The sequence below is a fragment of the Eptesicus fuscus genome, chromosome 9 (genome assembly GCF_027574615.1).
Source record: "Eptesicus fuscus isolate TK198812 chromosome 9, DD_ASM_mEF_20220401, whole genome shotgun sequence".
NCBI classification, from domain to species: Eukaryota; Metazoa; Chordata; class Mammalia; order Chiroptera; family Vespertilionidae; genus Eptesicus; species Eptesicus fuscus.
Window position 1 is genome coordinate 102,650,873 of NC_072481.1, and position 18,701 is coordinate 102,669,573.

Here is an 18,701-nt window from a genome sequence, read left to right on the forward strand (position 1 = left end):
TACCATTTGCAACAACATGGATGGAACTGGAGAGCATTATGCTAAGTGACATAAGACAGTCAGAGAAAGATAAGCATCACATGATCTCACTCATTTATGGAATATAATGAACAACATAAACTTATGAACAAAAACAGTTCCAGAGACAGAGAAACATCGATCAGACCATCAAACCTTAGAGGGATGGTAGGGGAGGTTGGGGGTAAGGGGGAGACATGAACCAAAGGACTTGTATGCATGCATATAAGCCTAACCAATGGACACAGACAACAAGGGGGTAAGGGCATGAGTGGGGGGTAAGGAGGAATAATGGTGGAATAAGGACACATATGTAATACCTTACTCAATAAAAAATTTAAAAAATCTATTATTAACATATTTCATCCTACCTAATAAAAGAGGAATATTCAAATTAACCATCACTCTGCTACACCAACAAGGCACACCCACAAGCCAATCAGGAGTAAATATGCAAATAACCCCAACCAAGATGGCTACAGCCACAGAGATCAGGAGGGAGGTTTGGGTTTCCCCAGCAATGGAGGAAACCAAGCTTTCTGCCTACCCTTGCCAGCCTAGGCCTCCACTCAAGGCTACAAAGTTTCAATGATAGAAGATACATAAATCCAAACAGAAATGGCGGCAGCCACGGAGCTGGAAAGAGCAGGAGGCTAGGGTTGCCTCTGGCAATAGAGGAAGCCAAGCTTTCTATACACCATGGCCAGCCCAGGCCTCCACTTAAGGCTACAAAGTTTCAATTATAGAAGATAAATTCCAACAGAAATGGCTGCCACCATGGAGAAAGCAGGAGGCTTGGCTCCACTCCGTTCTACAAAGTTTCAATTATAGAAGATAAATAAACCCCAGATACCAAGGCCTCTGATTTGGTCGCTGGGGGGGGGGGGGGGGGGGGCGTGGCCGGCCTGCAAACCACCACAGGCCCCTCACCCCGGCTGCCCCATTCCCCAAGGGTACCCCCACCCTGATCCGGGACACCCTTCAGGGCTAACCAGCTGCCCCCCACCCATGCACCAGGCCTCTATCCTATCTAATAAAAGAGTAATATGCAGATTGACCATCACTCCAACACACAAGATGGCTGCCCCCATGTAGACACAAGGTGGCTGCCACAAGATGGCCAGCAGTGGAGGGCAGTTGGGAGGGACCAGGCCTGCAAGGGAGGGCAGTTGTGGGCGATCAGGCCAGCACGGGAGGGCAGTTGGGAGGGATCAGGCCTGCAGTTGAGGGAAGTTAGGGGCAAACAGGCTGGCAGGGGAGCAGTTAGGTATCAATCAGGCTGGTGTTGTGGAGCGAATGCGAGTGAATGACCACTGGAGCCCAGACCAAATTAAAATTTAGGGAGCCTTTATTAGCCGGGTGGCCGGACGACCCGGCGACTGCTCTGCCATTCTCCACTCAGGGAGACCAGAGAGCAACAACGACCCTTTGTGTAGGACCACTTTTAAGCACATTAACCACATCCGGTTTTTGCAGAACAAGTAACCCAAGACAAAACAGTTTTTCCCAAGCAATGTCAGGATCATGCCAATGACGACCATGTTATTCACAGGGCCATCCTGTTCTTCAGAAAGCTGACAGTGTTCTGTGAAAGAAGGCTACGTGCTGGGAAGGGGCCATGAGACCATATCTCAAGGCCTGGCCTGGTGTCAGCACTGACATCTCTATCTGGGGCATAGTCCACGGCCTCAGTAGTGCTCAAAAATTCCCACTCTCTAACAGCTGGCAGGGGAGTGGTTAGGGGGTGATCAGGCTGGCAGGCAGAAGTGGTTATGGGCAATCAGGAAGTCAGGCAGGCGAGCATTTGGGAGCCATCATTCCTGGCTTGTGAGTAAGACATCCCTCGAGTGGTCCCAGATTGGAGAGGGTGCAGGCTGGGCTGAGGGACTCAACCTCCCCCAACTCGTGCACCAATTTCGTGCACCAGGCCTCTAGTGTAAAATAAATTTGGATTCAGGAATAGAAAATTTTTCAGAATTTTATATCAAAGTATCTTTTTATGTAAGTCATCCTGTAATAAGTATATTTGTTTTATTTTGATTTTAGAATACTATAATTTTAAATTTATGAAAATTGTGAATTAAAAGTACTAATCATGTATATATAATAATTTTCTTTTACATTATGGAATACAATTTTATCACAGGTTTCGTCTTGATATATATCGTTGTTTGGCAAGCCCAGCTCTAATAATGTTAACAGAGGAAGATCCAATTCTGAGAGCATTTGAACTTAGTGCTGATTTAAAAGAACTAAGCCTTGTGGAGGTGGAATTCAGGTGGGAATGAATAGAAATTATAAATTATATTTTATCTTGCTTTCCAGAATATTTTCAGCCTGACTTTTTCATAGGGCAATTTAAAATATATATTTACATTTTTTTCAAGATGATGGACCTTGCTGCCACCTGCTGAGATTTCCCTTCTCTCTCAGTGGAATAGACCCTGGTATAATGTAGGTCATGTCTTCCCATCTGCTCTCTGCCCCTCTTGAGTCCCTGCTTTGTTCCACATTGCCAAAAGCATCCAAGGGCAGTGGGAAGAGAAGTGGGAGTGGCAGCTTGAGCAAGGACAAAACCGTTTATAACTACTCTCTATCCTATCTTCCTTACTCCACATCCTATAGTCCTTGGAGTGTGATTCTTCATAACTTTTAGAAGCATGTGGAATGCTTTCTGAATGTCAGGGATGTCCCACACAGAGAGACCTAGTTCGTTTTCACTGTTAGAATTATAGCATGTAGACATTTCTTCTGAAATGAAGAGTTATGTGCAGTTTGTATACCCTCCCAAATTGTTGTTAATAATTTCTGTGTAGATAGGTAAGTTGGGGGAGGGGCCCTTTGGAAAAAGCAGCCTATTAAACTACTGATAGACATTTAAAAAATTTTTTTAGAAAACTACATTTAGTCAACTTGAGGAAAAGCTTTGTGACTTCCCTTAAGTTAAAGTATCCCTGATGCCCTCCAAAGAAGGTAGAATTGATCAAGATTTCTTGCCAGTTCCCACCTTTCTTTTCATGTCCAGATGATGGTGGAGCCCATGTCTTACATTGCTTTCCTCCAATGATTTGATAAGATTGGGAAAATTCAAACTTCTACTTACTGGAAGGGCAAAATGAAGCTTGCAATTTTCTTTGCCTTTATAGCAGTACATAGTGTATGTTCTTGAGAGCTCTGAGTTCCAGAAATATTTAAAAATACCTGTTTATACGTTTTCAAGTTTAGAAATACTATATTTTAATTTGGATACATTAAAATTTACCTGAACTTGAAATGACAAAGTATATACTTGGATGAACATGAGACATGCTTAAAATGTAATTTGTTGCTACTTTAATTAGCACATGAGACTGTTAATAAATTATTTCTTTTAAATATGAAGAACTTGCTATTATAATCTCATAATTAGAGTTTTGAGTTACCATATAAAATACAATTCCTCCTAAAAAGGGATTTGAAATAACTACTATGATTAAATTATAATCATAGACTAATAAAGTTAGATTTTGAAGTGATCATAGAATCCTTTTCTGTAACCCCTTGTTTTTATATGTAGGGAATGTGATCTATATAGGTTAGCTGTTTTACTGATACCAACATTTAATTAGGAACAGAGTTGACATTGAAGTAGGAGCAGAGTTGTAACTAGAACAGAGGACTCTTTGCATCTAGTCTACTATATCTCTATCCAAATTATACAGCCTCTTTGCAGTCTTCCAGGAATCTCTCAGAGCTTAAGCAAATTAGGTTTATAAAATGTATTCATTTTACCATTGAATATAGTGGTTTTACAGTCTTTATCTAAAGGTGAGATATCTTTGTAAAAATATACAGTCTAGATGAATTTTCCCACCTGCAACTAGATTTCTAAACTAAGAAGCAGGTACTAATTCATTCGTTAAAGAAATCCAACTATTTATTCTTAGGTATTTTGGTTAAATAGTAAATGCAAAAAATGGATGAGAAAAATGTTAGCCCCTGAGTTTTAAATTTTTTAAATTATAATTTTATGCAGCCAGTTTATGGAAGACCCCGTTTTATAGAAATATTAATCAACTAGCGTTCCCGTTGCAGGAAAAATCCTGCAATAGGATTTCCTGCTGCACTCTACCCCACCTCCGCTCCTCCCTTGCCACCCGCCCCGCCTTCTCCGCCAGCCAGCCTGCGTTTCCCTTCGCCCCCGGCCCCGCCTCCGCTCCTCCCTTGCCACCCGCCCCGCCTTCTCCGCCAGCCCGCCTGCTTTTCCCTTCGCCCCCGGCCCTGCCTTCGCTCCTCCCTTCCCCTCCCCCCACCCCCTCACCCCTGGCTTGCTTGCTTCTTTGAAGCTTTACTCCCTTCTGCAGCTCTTGGCTTCTTTCGATGCTGTCTTGATATGCAAATTAGCCGCCATCTTTGTTGGGGTAATTTGCATACTCGTCCTGATTGGTTGGTGGACGTGGCTTGTCTGGTGGGTGTGGCTTGGGTGTAGCGAAAGTGCGGTCAATTTGCATATTTGTCTATTATTAGATAGGATAGGAAATCTTCCTATTTTCCCTTCCTTTCCTTTTAAGAAAAAAGGAATACAAATTTCTGAAGTTCAGTGGACTCCTAATTATTTATTTCTAGCTTTATTCTTAAATTATTATGCTCAAATATAAATTTAATATAATCGATATATTTTTTAAAAATGATCTACTAAAACTTCTTAGTTCCTCACAAATTGATTTAGGCCTGACTTTAACAACAGTTAAATCCTAAGTTTTAAGGAAATTTGATTCTGAAAGAGAATTCTTGACATGTTTTAGGATCTTTCTTTTTAACTTGAAATTTTTTCAAATGAACACTTTAAAAATGAATCAATACTATTTTAATATTAGAAGTAGCATAAACATGTTGTAGACTGTGATTGAAAAAAATGTTTAGTTAAAAGCTATAGAATAACATTTATTGGTTACCATAAATATATTGTTTAGATAAGTAATATAAAAGGAAGTTTTTATAAGAAGCCAGCTACTGTAACGCCCATAACAACCTAAAGTCCGGTTGCTATGATGCTCACTGTGGCCAGCAAACTGGGGTGGGTGGGGCCGGCCGGCCAACCTCCAGGCCCCTCTCCCCTGCCAGCTTGCCCCTATTGAACTTTCCCACCCTGATCAAGAGTGGGGCCAGCCAAATGTCCCCTTCCTTCCCCCCCAAGCCTCACCCCACCATGATAGGCCCACAGCCCCTCCCCCTAGCCAGCCCATCCCTGATTGTACCCAAAAGGGGGAGGGGCTGGCCTGCCAACCTCCTGCAGCCTCTCCCCCTGCCTGGCCCCACCCCAGATTGGTCCCCCCACCCCGATTAGGGGCAGGGCAAGCCAGCCAACCACCCATGGCTCCTCACCCAGGCCGCTGGCACCCGATAGGCACCCCCCCCCCATTTGGGGGTGGGGCCAGCTGGCCCACCATCCACAGCCCCTTCCCATGGCCAGCCCCACCCACAATTGGCCCCCCAATCCCGATCGGGAATGGGGCCTGCTGGACAATCACTCATGGCCCCTTCCCCCAGCTGGCCCAACTAACCTCCTTCCATCTCCTCCTCATGACAGGCCCAGCCCCAGTCCACCCCGATTGGGCCAGGCCAGCTGGTCGGACCCCACCCGTGCATGAATTTGTGCACTGGGCCTCTAGTAGAGAATAAGGGAAAATGAATTAAGAGAAGAACTAGGTGCAAATATCAGAATTTCTAGGGATATCCTACTTAATAAAAGAGAAACATGCAAATTAACCGCACCTTCGCTACACCCACAAGCCCCACCCACTAGCCAATCAGGGCGAGTATGCAAATTAACCCAACTAAGATGGCGGTTAATTTGCATATCCAGGCCAGAGCGATGACTGAAGACAGTGTAGAAAGAAGCCAAGTGCTGCAGAAGGGAGCAAAGCTGCAGAGAAGCAAGCAAGCGGGGCGGGGGAGAAGGAAGGGAAGCAGGCGGGGCAGCGACTGCAGCAGGAAGCCCTATTGCAGGAATCTTCCTGCAATGGGCCTCTAGTCAATATATATATATGGAAATATATATGTGTGTCTATATATATACTTATGAAAACATTGTGTGAACACCATGAATATAACTGTGTCACAGTTTTTCCCAAAGCTGAGGAAAATTAATGCACAGTAGGTTCCTTTTACAGTCAGAACATAATGACTTCACACACCACTATCAGAACTAAAATATTACCGAGTAAAAGTTTTCTAGTGAATATAGCATAGTTAGAAGTTAGAACTAACATTTCTAATAATCATCAATTCTATTTTGCAGGAATGATTATGAGGAACTAGCCCAGCAATGTAAAATGTTTGCTAAAGATTTGCTTGCACAAGCCCGGAATTCACGGGAATTGGAAGTTATTCTAAACCATACATCTAGTGATGAGCCTCTTGACAAACGAGGATTATTAGAAGAAAGAATGAATCTAAGTCGTCTAAAACTTGCTATCAAATATAACCAAAAGGAGGTATGATGGTTTCTGTGATGTATTTAAATTATTTCCTCCACAATAGTCTAGTGACTCAGAGCAAGGCTTTGGAGCAGCACATATAAGTTGAGATCCTAGTTCTTCTTCATAAAAATGTGTGTCCTTGGGAAAGTTATTGAATCTGTCTGAACTTTAGTTTTAAAAATTAACTAAGAATATATAGTTAAGAGTTTAGTATAATGAGTACTAGTATTAAGCAAGTATTCAGGGGTAATTGCTATTATTTTTAATTTTAATAATAATATATATTAATTTAATGTTTTGGGAAATATTAGCTACACAAGTAAGATCTTATGTCATGACCTCACAGTAAACTTTCCCTCTTGTGTTTTGTTTGTCCTAGTTTGTTTTATTGATCTGTTATAATAGTGTTATATTTTTTTAATATTCCAAGGTCATTAGTTAAAGTAGAAAATTTATAGGGAAATAAATTAAGTACAATAATTTGAATCAGTGTAGCTATAAGATTATAAATCAATAGAATACCTATATGGTTTCAAAAGGAAATACAATGCTAATGCATGTAAGTAGAAACATGTAAACTTCCTCTAATATACATTTTGGCTAGACATTATTGATTAAATCTTAGGTTAATTTCTTTACTACGTTGTTCTACAACTTAAACATGTAATTTTAGAAAATGTTAGAATAGAGAGATAGCAAGATACAAAATCAACCTAAATGATTGGGAAGAGAATCAAAGAGAAGTAGAAAGAACCAAGGTTACCCTGGTTAGGGAAGAAAAAAACTTAAGAGGCAGTTTCCTGATGACATATTTGTATCCGTGGAGGACACACAAGAGATACCAAATATTTCATTCTAAAGAAGATGAAAGAAAAGTAATTAAGTACCTTTTATCTAATTTGGTAATGTTCTGTAAGGAAAGCAACATTGAAAAATGATACTTGGGTATTTGTTCATTTTTTTTTTCCAACTGGCCTCCTTTGGTAAGTATTGAATGAATATGCCTTACCCACATGTATATCCTGTTTTAAGAGAAAAGTGCTTTTTCATTGGCCTTGTCAATTCATATTTTTTAATTTTTCAATTACACTTGACATTCAATATTATTTTAATAAATATTTACCATATGTTTGTAAGTACTCAAAGTTCATTGTAGAGTCCCATGTGAATTATTTTCATCTATTGTCCTTTGTTTTTTTGTCATTGGTTTTGTCTGGGATTTGAACTGTGAACTTTGCATTAAGAAGAGAATACCTGTGATAGGACAATAAAATCTAGAGTTGGAGATGACCCTTCCTGACTCTGTTATGTTAGAAATAACCACATCCTAACTTACATGAAATTTTAGTGCAGAAATGCAATAGGGTTAGAATGATTTGAAGCCACTTGAGTAACGGAGACAGACAGAAGCATAGAGCTTTTGTGTAAATTTGCTTTTAGGTTGTTTTCCTCAGTCTTTGCCCTGCCATCCAAGAATATCCTTCCATTGATGTCAGGTGTAAGCTTTACAGATGTTCAGAATTTAGCATTAAAGATCCAGCATAGGTTGGATTTTCCTGAAAGCCCATAGGTGTCTAGCATATGGTGGCAACATCTAGTGTCATGGTTGAGATGGTTTCTGAAGGGTTTGCACACCTCTAGATGGCATTTGTATTAGGTCTAATTTGTCCTGTTGATGCTACTCCTGGCTGTGATTCAGATCCTACTGTGACAGCTACAATGGTGCAGTGCAAAGGAGCCATGTAGAAGTTTGTTCTTCTATCACACTGTGCAGTGACTGCTCTGAGCCAGTCCTTTATGTGAGAATCTGACACTTTCCTCATTTCAGGCAGATTCTGGATGTTTCCTTTTGCTTCGTGGAGCATAATCTCTCAATGATTTCAATTATCTTTGGTTGTATGTGATTAACATTATTTGCATTTTTTGGTAATAAGAAAAAAATAGTAATATTTTTAATTGAAAGGAAGATACTCTATAATTTTAAGGATGAATGAAACTAGATTTCTAAATATGATTAAAGGAGAAGATAATATTTTCCCAAATAGTTGGTAAGCTTTATTTAGGTAATTCATCCTGAATAACAAAGTACCCTGATACTTAGTGGCATAAAACAGCATTTCATAATCATTTTATAATAGTTTCATAATCACTTTATAATGCTCTTGGATCTTTTAGGTCTGGAATTAGGAAAGGACACAGCAAAGGTGATTTGTCTTTATCTTACTATGTGTAGGCCCCATCTGGAGGTAGCTCTAATGACCAGGGCTGCAATCATCTGGAGGCTTTGTCAATCTTATTTCTGGTGCCTGAGGACTCAAACAGGGAGCTCTGAGTGGCTGGATGCTCAGGTGGATGGGTCTATAGAGGTGGGCCTCCTGAGAACTGTAACTGAGGAGGGGCATGGCTGTCCATGGCTGTCATGGTGGGTTGGCTGCAAGGAGATGGTCTGAGAATACTCTGAGGGCTGACTAGAATGCTTCCATATAGCCTGGTCTTCCTTACAGCAGGGTGGTTTCATGGTCGGAGAGCATTATACAGGGCAGTTTATGGCTCCAAGAGCAAGTGTTCTTCAAAGTAAAAACTGCATGACCTTTTATGACGTACCTTCAGAAGTCACATAGCATTACTTCTTCCAGAATCTCCTGGGTGCAAGCATTCACAGACCTGGCCAGTGGTGCTCAGTGGTTAGAGTGCTAGCCTGTGCACCAAAGTTGTCACAGTTTCAATTCCCAGTCAAGGGCACACCTGGGTTGTAGGTTAGATCCCTAAAAACCAATGGAAAAAAAATATATCCTCAGGGGAATATTAACAACAACAAAATAAGTAAAAATAAACAAAAATTTTAAAAAAGTAATCACAAGCTTGTTGAATGGTAGGGAACATTGATCGCGCTCTCTTGATAAGAGGAGTATCAAAAAATTTAAAACCCATCACAGACTTATAACATTTCCAGTTGGAATTTTGTTTTTCTAATTACATATTTAACATTACTATTAATTAAATCATCATTATATAGAGAGTTGGCAAGTACAGCAAACAGTCCTAAGATTGCTTTGCTATTTGGGGGAAGGGTGAAACCAATAAGTTTGGCATGTTTCTAAATTGGGTAATTGGTGGGAGAAAAGGCTATTTCTTCAATATTTCATCTTGAAAGACAAATTAAGATTCTGTAGGAACACCTGAATCTGCGCAAAAGAATAAAAGATTAAGAAAGAATTAAATGCCAAAAGAAATATATAGTATATTAGGAAATTTCTTAATAAGCATAATAAACAATAGAAATTTAGTTTTAAAAGCTTTGTTTTAAATTTTATCTCAGGATAAATCATTTTAAAACAGAAGAGTGGCTAAATATTATTTAGATATCTGAATGATGTTATGATCACTTGTGCTTGACTTTAGTAACTTTAAACCTGATCCTGTTACTTATGTAGAGCTATCAGAATCCTTAAGTGAGCATTATATTGGGGAAACACTTCTTCTGGAATTTGCAAACTAGAATTTTCTTATTTGGGAACATTTTTCCTTGTCACACTGAATTTAGTTTTAAGTAGATTAAAAAGTAACTTTACTGCATTTAAGTTTTTCTGCTTTTATGGACATAAATATGTCTGATTTTATACTTTGATCACTTTGTTATCTTGACATCTTGGTTTCTTGTAACTGAAATCATTACTTTTTGTAGACTAAAGTCTCTTTCTATGAATTTTACTTGTTAACATTGAAATATTATAAACATTATAAGAGCATTTATAAATTAAATTTGCAAAATAACTAAGGAGGCTAGTTAATAATCATCACTATATAATAGTAAATGCTATTAACCAGGCACTATTTTAAGAGCTTTACATTTAATCATTGTAACAAGATTATGAACTAGATACTATTACTATCTTCATTTTACATGTAGGGAATTTGAGGGTTAGAGAGGTTTAAAAACTTGTTCAAGGTCATTTAATGAGTGATAGAGCCTAGATTTGAATCTAGGTAATCTGACTCCAGTGTGTCTATGCTCTTAACCTCTATACTCTTTATTACATGTGAGAAAAAATCTATGTGGACCGTATTTTAAGCTACTATTAAAACTTTGAATGTCAGTTAAATAATGGTATTATCAGATCCTATTTACAGGTTTCACTTCACTTTTTTTTTTTTTTTCTGTGTATTCCTTTTCAGTTTGTCTCCCAGTCTAACTGCCAACAGTTTTTGAACACTGTTTGGTTTGGACAGATGTCAGGTTACCGACGTAAGCCTACCTGTAAGAAGATAATGACTGTTTTAACAGTTGGCATCTTGTGGCCACTTTTGTCACTTTGCTATTTGATAGCTCCCAAATCTCAGTTTGGCAGAATCATTCATACACCCTTTATGAAATTTATTATTCATGGAGCATCATATTTCACATTCTTGCTGTTACTAAACCTATATTCTCTTGTCTACAATGAGGATAAGAAAAACACTATGGGACCAGCCCTTGAAAGAATAGACTATCTTCTTATACTGTGGATTATTGGTAAGTATCAGGTTCATTTGAAAGGTTCTGTCTCTATTTATCCAATTAATTCTCCTTTGTTTGGTGGCATTATAAACATCTGTATTTAATTTGAACACTTCCATGATCATTGAATACGTAACTAATATTTTTGTATAGATAACTATTCCTGAACTTCATGATAATGGAATAGAGATTTATTGAATACTAGAGGCCCGGTGCACAAAATTTGTGCACTGGTGGTGGGGGGGTGTCCCTCAACCCAGCCTGCACCCTCTCCAGTCTGGGACATCCCTCTCATAATCCGGGACTGCTGGCTCCTAACCACTCGCCTGCCTGCCTGCCTGATTGCCCCTAACCATTCTGCCTGCCAGCCTGGTAGTCCCCTAACTACTCCCCTGCTGGACTGATTGACATCTAACCTCTCCTCTGCAGGCATGGTAGTCCCCTAACTGTGCCCCTGCCAGCTTGATTACCCCCAATTGCCCTCCCCTGCAGGCCTGGTTGCCCCTAAATGCCCTCCCCTGCAGGCCTGGTACCCCCTAACTACCCTCTCCTGCAGATCTGGTCGCCCCCAACTGCCCTCCCCTGCTGGCCATCTTGTGACAATGTGGGGGCGGCCATCTTGTGACAACATAGGGTGGCCATCTTGTGACATGAGGGCATGAGGGTCAATTTGCATATTACCTCTTTATTATATAGGATTACATAATTATATGGAAGTTAGATTTTTTTGTTCCCAGTTTCTAAAATTGTTTATGACTGTTAAAAACAGAGTTTGCTAATGAATGCTTTTTTGGTAGTAGAGTGTGAACCTATTCATATGTGTTTTTTTAATTTTTTAAATTAATCTTTATTGTTGAGATTATTACAGATGACCATCTTTTATCCCCCCATAGTTTCCCTCCACCCGGTTGCCACACCCCCCCAGGCCCTCGCCACCCTATTGTCTGTGTCCATAGGTAATACATGCTTATAAGATCTTTGTCTAATCTCTTCCTGCACCCCCTACACCCTCTTCCCTCTGAGAATCATTAGTCTATTTCATTCCCATGCCTCTGATTCTATTCCACTTACCAGTGTATTCTGTTTATCAGATTTATTCATTTGATTTTTAGATTCAATTGTTGATAAATATGTACTTGTTGTCATTTTGTTGTTCAAATTTTTATCTTTACCTTTTTCTTCTTCTTCCTCTTCTTAAAGAATACCCTTCAGCATTTCATATAATATTGGTTTGGTGGTGATGAACTCCTTTAGCTTTTTCTTGTCTGTGATGCTCTTTATATGACCTTCAATTCTGAATGATAGCTTTGATGGGTAGAATAATCTGGTTGTAGGTTCTTGATATTCATCACTTTGAATATTTCTTGCCACTCCCCTCTGGCCTGCATCTTTTCTGTTGAGAAATCAGCTGACAGTCGCATGGGTACTCCCTTGTAGGTAACTATCTGTTTTTCTCTTGCTGCATTTAAGACTCTCTCTTTGTCTATTAACCTTGGCATTTTAATTATGATATGTCTTGGTGTGGTCCTCTTTGGATTCCTCTTGTTTGGGGTTCTCTGCACTTCCTGAACTTACAAGTCTATTTCTTTCACCAGGTAGGGGAAGTTTTCTGTCATTATTTCTTCAAATAGGTTTTCAATAAATTGCTCTTTCTTTTCTTCTGGCACCCCCAACATTTGGATGTTGGTACACTTGAAGTTGTCCCAGAGGCTCCTTACACTATCTTCATATTTTTGGATTCTTTTTTCTTTTTGCTCTCCTAGTTGGGTGTTTTTTGCTTCCTCGTATCTCAAATCATTGATTTGATTCTCAGGATCCTCTAGTCTATTGTTAAATCCCCGTATATTATTCTTTATTTCAGTCAATGTATGCTTAATTTCTGACTGGTCCTTTTCCATTTATTTATTTATTTATTTATTTATTTATTTATTTATTTATTTATTTGGCATTCTCACTAAGATCCTTGAAAGTCTCACTAAGTTCCTCGGAGGTTTCTAGAAGATTCTTGAGTAACCTTATAACTGTGGTTTTGAACTCTATATCCAGTAGTTTTCTTTCTTCCATTTCTTTCATTTGTGATATGGTTCTTTATCTCCACATTTTGGCTGCTTTCCTGTGTTTGTTTCTGTGTATTGTGTAGCTGCTAAGTCTCCTTGAGTTGCTAGATTGGCCTTGTGTAGCAGGTGTCCTATAGGGCCCCAGTGGCTCAGCCTCTACAGTCACCTGAGGCAGACACTCTTGGTGCACCCCTTTGTGGGCTGTGTGCACAGTTTTGTTGTAGTTGAGCCTTGATTGCTTTTGGTGTCACTAGGAGAAATTGACCTCCAGGCCAATTGGCTGTGGGAACCAGTTGTGACTACAGTAGGAGAGCTGCGGTGCAGGAGACACCCATATGGAGCAGGAATTGCTTCAGTGGGGCTTTGGTGCTCACTGAGTCTGCCTCTTGACTCTGTCACTTATGGATGTGAAGAGTTGTAATCCAGTATGGTCTCACACTGACCACTGGGTACACTGGCTCTTGGGTCTCCAGGGAGGTGCACCAGCAGGAGCTACAGAGAGATCTGCATATTCCTCCTCTTTGTATTGGGTTTGGAAGTGCCCAGATGAGGCCCAGTTGTGAAGCAAGCAGGCTGGTGCTGGTGCTGGTGCTGGTGCAGGTTCTTGAGCCTTTTATTGATAGGTTTGGGGCTCCCTGACCCAACTGCAGCTTGTTTGACCCAGCTGCAGCTTGAGAAAGGACTCACCATTCATATGCAAAAGTTGCTGCGCACAGCTTGGGTGGGGTTGTAATTGGGTGGGGTGGGGTCTCAGGGAATCACCAGGGTGGAGCAAAGAGAAATGGCTGCCAGTCAGCCCTGCACTAGGGAGGTCTCAGCATGGGAACAGTGACCACTGCGAGCACCTCCTTCTGGAAGAGAGCTGCCCCTGAGTTCCTGCCTCTGTGCCAGACAGTCCAGTTTCTCCCCGTATATGTTTGGGTCCCCCAGAGCCTCGCCTGGCACTGGAGCTCAGAGGAAGTAGAAGCTTGTAAATTCAGTTCATGGTACTGGCCTTTTAAGAAGAGAAGCTGAGTCTCCAGCAGCCTGTGGGTCACTCAGCCCCAATCCACACGGGTTTTTACAGTCCGTAGTTCTTACTGCCTGTAGGGACTTCTTTTCCCAGCTCTTGAACCCTGGGCTGGGGGTCTGGTATTGGGCTGGGACCCCTTTCTCCTCCAGGCAGCCTCTGCAGAGGTGATCTCCCTCTCCATTAAAAAAGCAACAGACCAGGGTGCTAGACCAGCCCGTTCCGTGCCTTTCTACCTCCTACCAGTCTCAGTGTGCTTTCTTCGTTATTTCTCTCGTTGTAGTACTTCCACTCAGCCAGCTTTCTGGTGGTTCTGGATGATGATTGTTCTGAATTTTAGTTGTAATTTTGATGTGGTTGTGGGAAGCAGCAAGTACAGGCATTTACCTATGCCACCATCTTGGTTCTCTTCATATGTATTTTGAAATGTAATATGTTTTATACTAGGTTGCATTTTGAAGAGTTAAGTATTTTGTTTTGTTATATCATTAGTTTTCCTTTGAAAAATCTATTAACTTTTGTAGTTACATTTTCCTTGTGTCTCACTCTAAAAATCAGTTCTTTGTATTGATAGCTAGAACTCTTTAGAAATTACAGGGCTTCATATATATAAAGCTATGGGGGGAAAATGAGGAACACCTGTAATAATCTGAACAATAAAGATTTATTTTTTTAAAAACAAAATGTTATATATATATATAGCTCTCCTCTGGTGTCGTTTCACACTGACCACTAGGTACACTGGCTTCTGGATCTCCAATGGGGTGCAGGTCAGCTACTGTCTTGAGGCCACCCAGCAGGAGCTACAGCGAGAACTACAGTTTTCTCCTCTTTGCTTGGGGTTTGGAGGTTTTGGAGCTCTCTGACCAGAGCTGCAGTTTGTTAGGTTAAGCTGCGATAGGGCAGGCCATTCATATGCAAAAGCCACTGTGTGGAGCTTGGGTGGGTTTGTGGATTGTGCGGGGCGGGGTCTCAGGGAGGCACTAGGCTAGGACTTGGCAAACAGCGATGGCTGCCAGTCAGCCGTCTCTGTGTCTCTGAGTTTCCGCGACCCTGCGTCTTGCGCCCCAGTGCAGTAAACAATGATTCCTGTGCGCAGCTCTGCAAGCAAGCCACCCTCACTTTCCGACCCAATGGCAGACAGTCCAGCTTCTCTCCATAGGAGTTTGGGTCCCCAGCGTCTCCCCAGAAACTGGATTTCAGAGTAATCGGGAGCTTGTCTCCCTTCGGGTTGAAAAAAGCAATGCCTGTCGCCAGCCTGATTAATGTGCCTCCGTACCTCAGCTTTTCAGCGCTTGTGCACGTCTCAGTGCTCTTTTCTCTTTCCTTCTAGTTGTAGAACTTCCACTCAGCCAGCTTTCCTGTGGTTCTGGGTGATAGATGTTTTGTCTTTTAGTTGTAGTTTTGAAATTGTTGTGCGAGGCAGCAGTTTAGGTGTTTACCTATGCCACCATCTTGGTTTCACCCACCATTTTGTTTTGTGAAAATTGTTTTTTATAAGTATTATGTTGTATAATGAATATTTTAAATGACCTTATGCTGCCCTTGCCCTTCCTTTGATCAGGGTGGGAAGTAAGCAGTTGAAGTATAATCATATTTATGTTTGTAGACTTTTAATGACATCTCCTTTATTTCTCACTGGATATTCAACCTTGTTTTTAACCTCAGCATTTTTTATTTATCTTTCTACTATTTGCTATAGAGTAAAAATATTGAAATTTAGTCTTTTCTATGGTGTAAAGCACTGATTGATTAATGTTTTTGATGATTTCAATTATTAACTAATTTGAGAACAGTGAATGTACAATATTCACTCTTAATTCTCCTTCAGTTATAAAATTAATTTGCATACTTGGGATTTTTATTTTTACTTGAAAATTAATTCATTTCAAGTAACTCAATCAGTTTTTTACTTTCACCGGTGTTCAATCCATGGTACATTAATACTTAAAATTAGGTAGATAAAACAGACTTTCGGTGAGATGACAGAGTAGGTACAATATGTTCCCCTCCTCCCAAGATCACAGCAAAACTACAACTAAACTACACAATAACCATCATTGAGAATCACCTAAAGTCTAGGTGAACAGAACTCTTATAACTAAGGATATACAGAAGAAGACACAGCGAAACCTAGAAAAGGGATGGAGGGAAAATACAGGCTGCTTTCACACCCACTGTGGCAGTTGAGAATTGGGAGGCTGTGGAAGTTCCCCCTGAAGAGCCAAGATTTTCCCTGAGGAGGAAAGGGTCCCAGCCCCACACCACACTCCTTAGCCAAGGGCTCCAGTACTGAGAAGAGACTTCCCCATAATTTCTGGTTGTGAAAACCAGTAGGGATTTTGGCTGAGTGAGACAGAGGGCTGCTAAGAGTACCAGGCATTCCTCTTAACCTTTTGCACTCGGATGTCGAGTGTGACTCGACACGGTTAGCATTAGAATAAAGGAATCGAGAAAAAAGCAAGCGAGTGCAAAGGGTTAAAGGGTCAGCTCAAGGATTTAACTTGCTGACCAACTTACGGGCTCTAAACTCTTGTGCTGGGGCAGCAGCCAGGAACATAATAGGAGTAACGGGCTTGTCTGGCTTCAGGGTGAAAGCTGGACAGGCAGCTTTCTCCCAGATAGAAATGCTGGTGCAAGTGATTGTTCATTTGTTTGTTCCTTTTCCCACCCAGTTGCAGGTGTAGATGGGCTCCATATCTGAATCTCAATCCATCTGGCTAACACTGTTCACCCTTCCCTGGTGATTCCCTAAGACCCTGCCCCACCTAACTTGCGGGTTCACCCAAGCCTCTTCCAGTGGCTTTTACATATAAATGGCCTGTCTTGGCTCTCAAAGGTTCACAAAACTGAAGCAACAGCATCTGGCCTTGACATGCCCTGTATCTCTTGCTAAGTAGCCTGAATCGTGGCACTAGGGGCAGCCAGCCTTAGTTCATAGTTTAGCCTTTCTCTGGCACTTCCAAGCCCAGCACAGGTGACAACCATATGCAGATCACTTTGTAGCTTATACCAAGTGGCTCCAGGCAGGTCATACACAACAGTTGATCTTAGCCAGCACTAAGAGGCCCCAGAACCAACACATTCAGTGGCCAGCTTCAGACTACACCAGAGCACCATACAATCATCTCTACAAATGACACACAGAAAAGGCAGACTTGGCAGGCACCAGAGCCTTACTAAAGCAAATCCTGCTCTTTAGGTCCTGTCCCTGCACAACAGCTCCTCCACTAGAGTCACGACCATTCCTCACAACCAATCAGCTGGAGGGTCAGTCCCTTCCATTGACATGAAAACATCAATCAAGGCTCAACTACAACAGAAGGGCACACAAAACCTACAGAAGTGACACACTTGGACCACTTGGCTCAGGTGACCTGGGAGACTGCACCACTGGACCTTATGGACACTTACTACATAAGGCCACTCTACCAAGACCAGGAGTCATAGCAGCTCTGCTTAATGCATAGAACCAAACACAGGCTGGCAGCTAGAATGAGGAGAGAAAGAAACATGTTTCAAATGGAAGAAAAGAACAAAACTCTAAAAACAACTAACAAAATGGAGATAAGCAACCTACGAGATGCAGAGTTCAAAACACTGGTTATATATATATATATAAAAGAATGCTCAATGAGCTTAGATGAAGAGTAGATGAACTCAGTGAGAATTTCAACAATAAAATGGAGATCGAAAACATAAAAAAGAATCAGTCAAATGAAGAATACAGCAATTAAAATGATCTTGTATAATAAAGAGGTAATATGCAAATTGACCATCACTCCAACACACAAGATGGCCGCCTAGCCCCATGTGGTCAAAGATGGCCGCCCCCATGTGGACACAAGATGGCCACCACAAGATGGCCAGCAGGGGAAGGCAGTTGGGGTGGGGGAGAGGTCAGCAGGGGAGGGCAGTTGGGGGTGACCAGGCCAACAGGGGAGGGCAGTTGGGGGTGACCAGGCCTGCAGGGGGGGGAGTTGGGGGGGACCACACTGGCAGGGGAGGGCAGTTAGGGACAACCAGGCTGGTAAGGGAGGGCAGTTAGGGGTGACCAGGCTGTCAGGGGAGGGCTGTTAGGGGCAATCGGGCTGGCAGGGGAGCAGTTAGGCATCATTCAGGCTGGCAGGAATGGTTAGGGGGTGATTAGGCTGGCAGGCAGAAGTGCTTAGGGGCAATCAGGCAGGCAAGCAGGCAGGCGAGCGGTTGTGAGAGGGATGTCTGACTGCCCATTTAGACCCTGTTCCGGCAGTCAAACATCCCTTGAGGGGTCCCAAATTGGAGAGGGTGCAGGTTGGGATGAGGGACACACACCCCAGTGCATGAATATCATGCACTGGGCCTCTAGTGAATACATAACAGGGAATCAACTAGATTAGAGGAAGCAGAGGATCGACTCAGTGATTTGGAAGATAGGGTAACAGAAGACAGCTAATCAGAACAGCAAAAATAAAAAAGATTTTAAAAAATGAGGATAGTTTAACCTTTTGCACTTGGATGTCGAGTGTGACTCGACACGGTTAGCATTAGAATAAAGGAATCGAGAAAAAAGCAAACGAGTGCAAAGGGTTAAGGGGCTTCTGGGACAAAATTAGATATACCAACATTCCCATCAAAGGGTACCAGAAGGAGAAGAAAGAGAAAGGGATTGACAACCT

At 41.5% G+C, this 18,701-nt stretch overlaps 1 protein-coding gene across 3 annotated transcripts in view; it reads left to right on the forward strand.

The window, feature by feature from the left end:
• The window catches only part of TRPC1 (transient receptor potential cation channel subfamily C member 1), a 171,532-nt gene that overhangs the window by 76,787 nt on the left and 76,044 nt on the right, over positions 1–18,701 (forward strand). For 2 of the 3 annotated variants that reach the window (XM_054721623.1, XM_054721624.1), the window contains 2 exons: positions 6,299–6,494; positions 10,656–10,992. In XM_054721623.1, the coding sequence (XP_054577598.1) occupies positions 6,299–6,494; positions 10,656–10,992 (533 nt within the window). Of the gene's footprint in view, positions 1–2,164; positions 2,297–6,298; positions 6,495–10,655; positions 10,993–18,701 lie in introns of all 3 variants that reach the window. The other variant, XM_054721625.1, reaches the window with a different exon arrangement.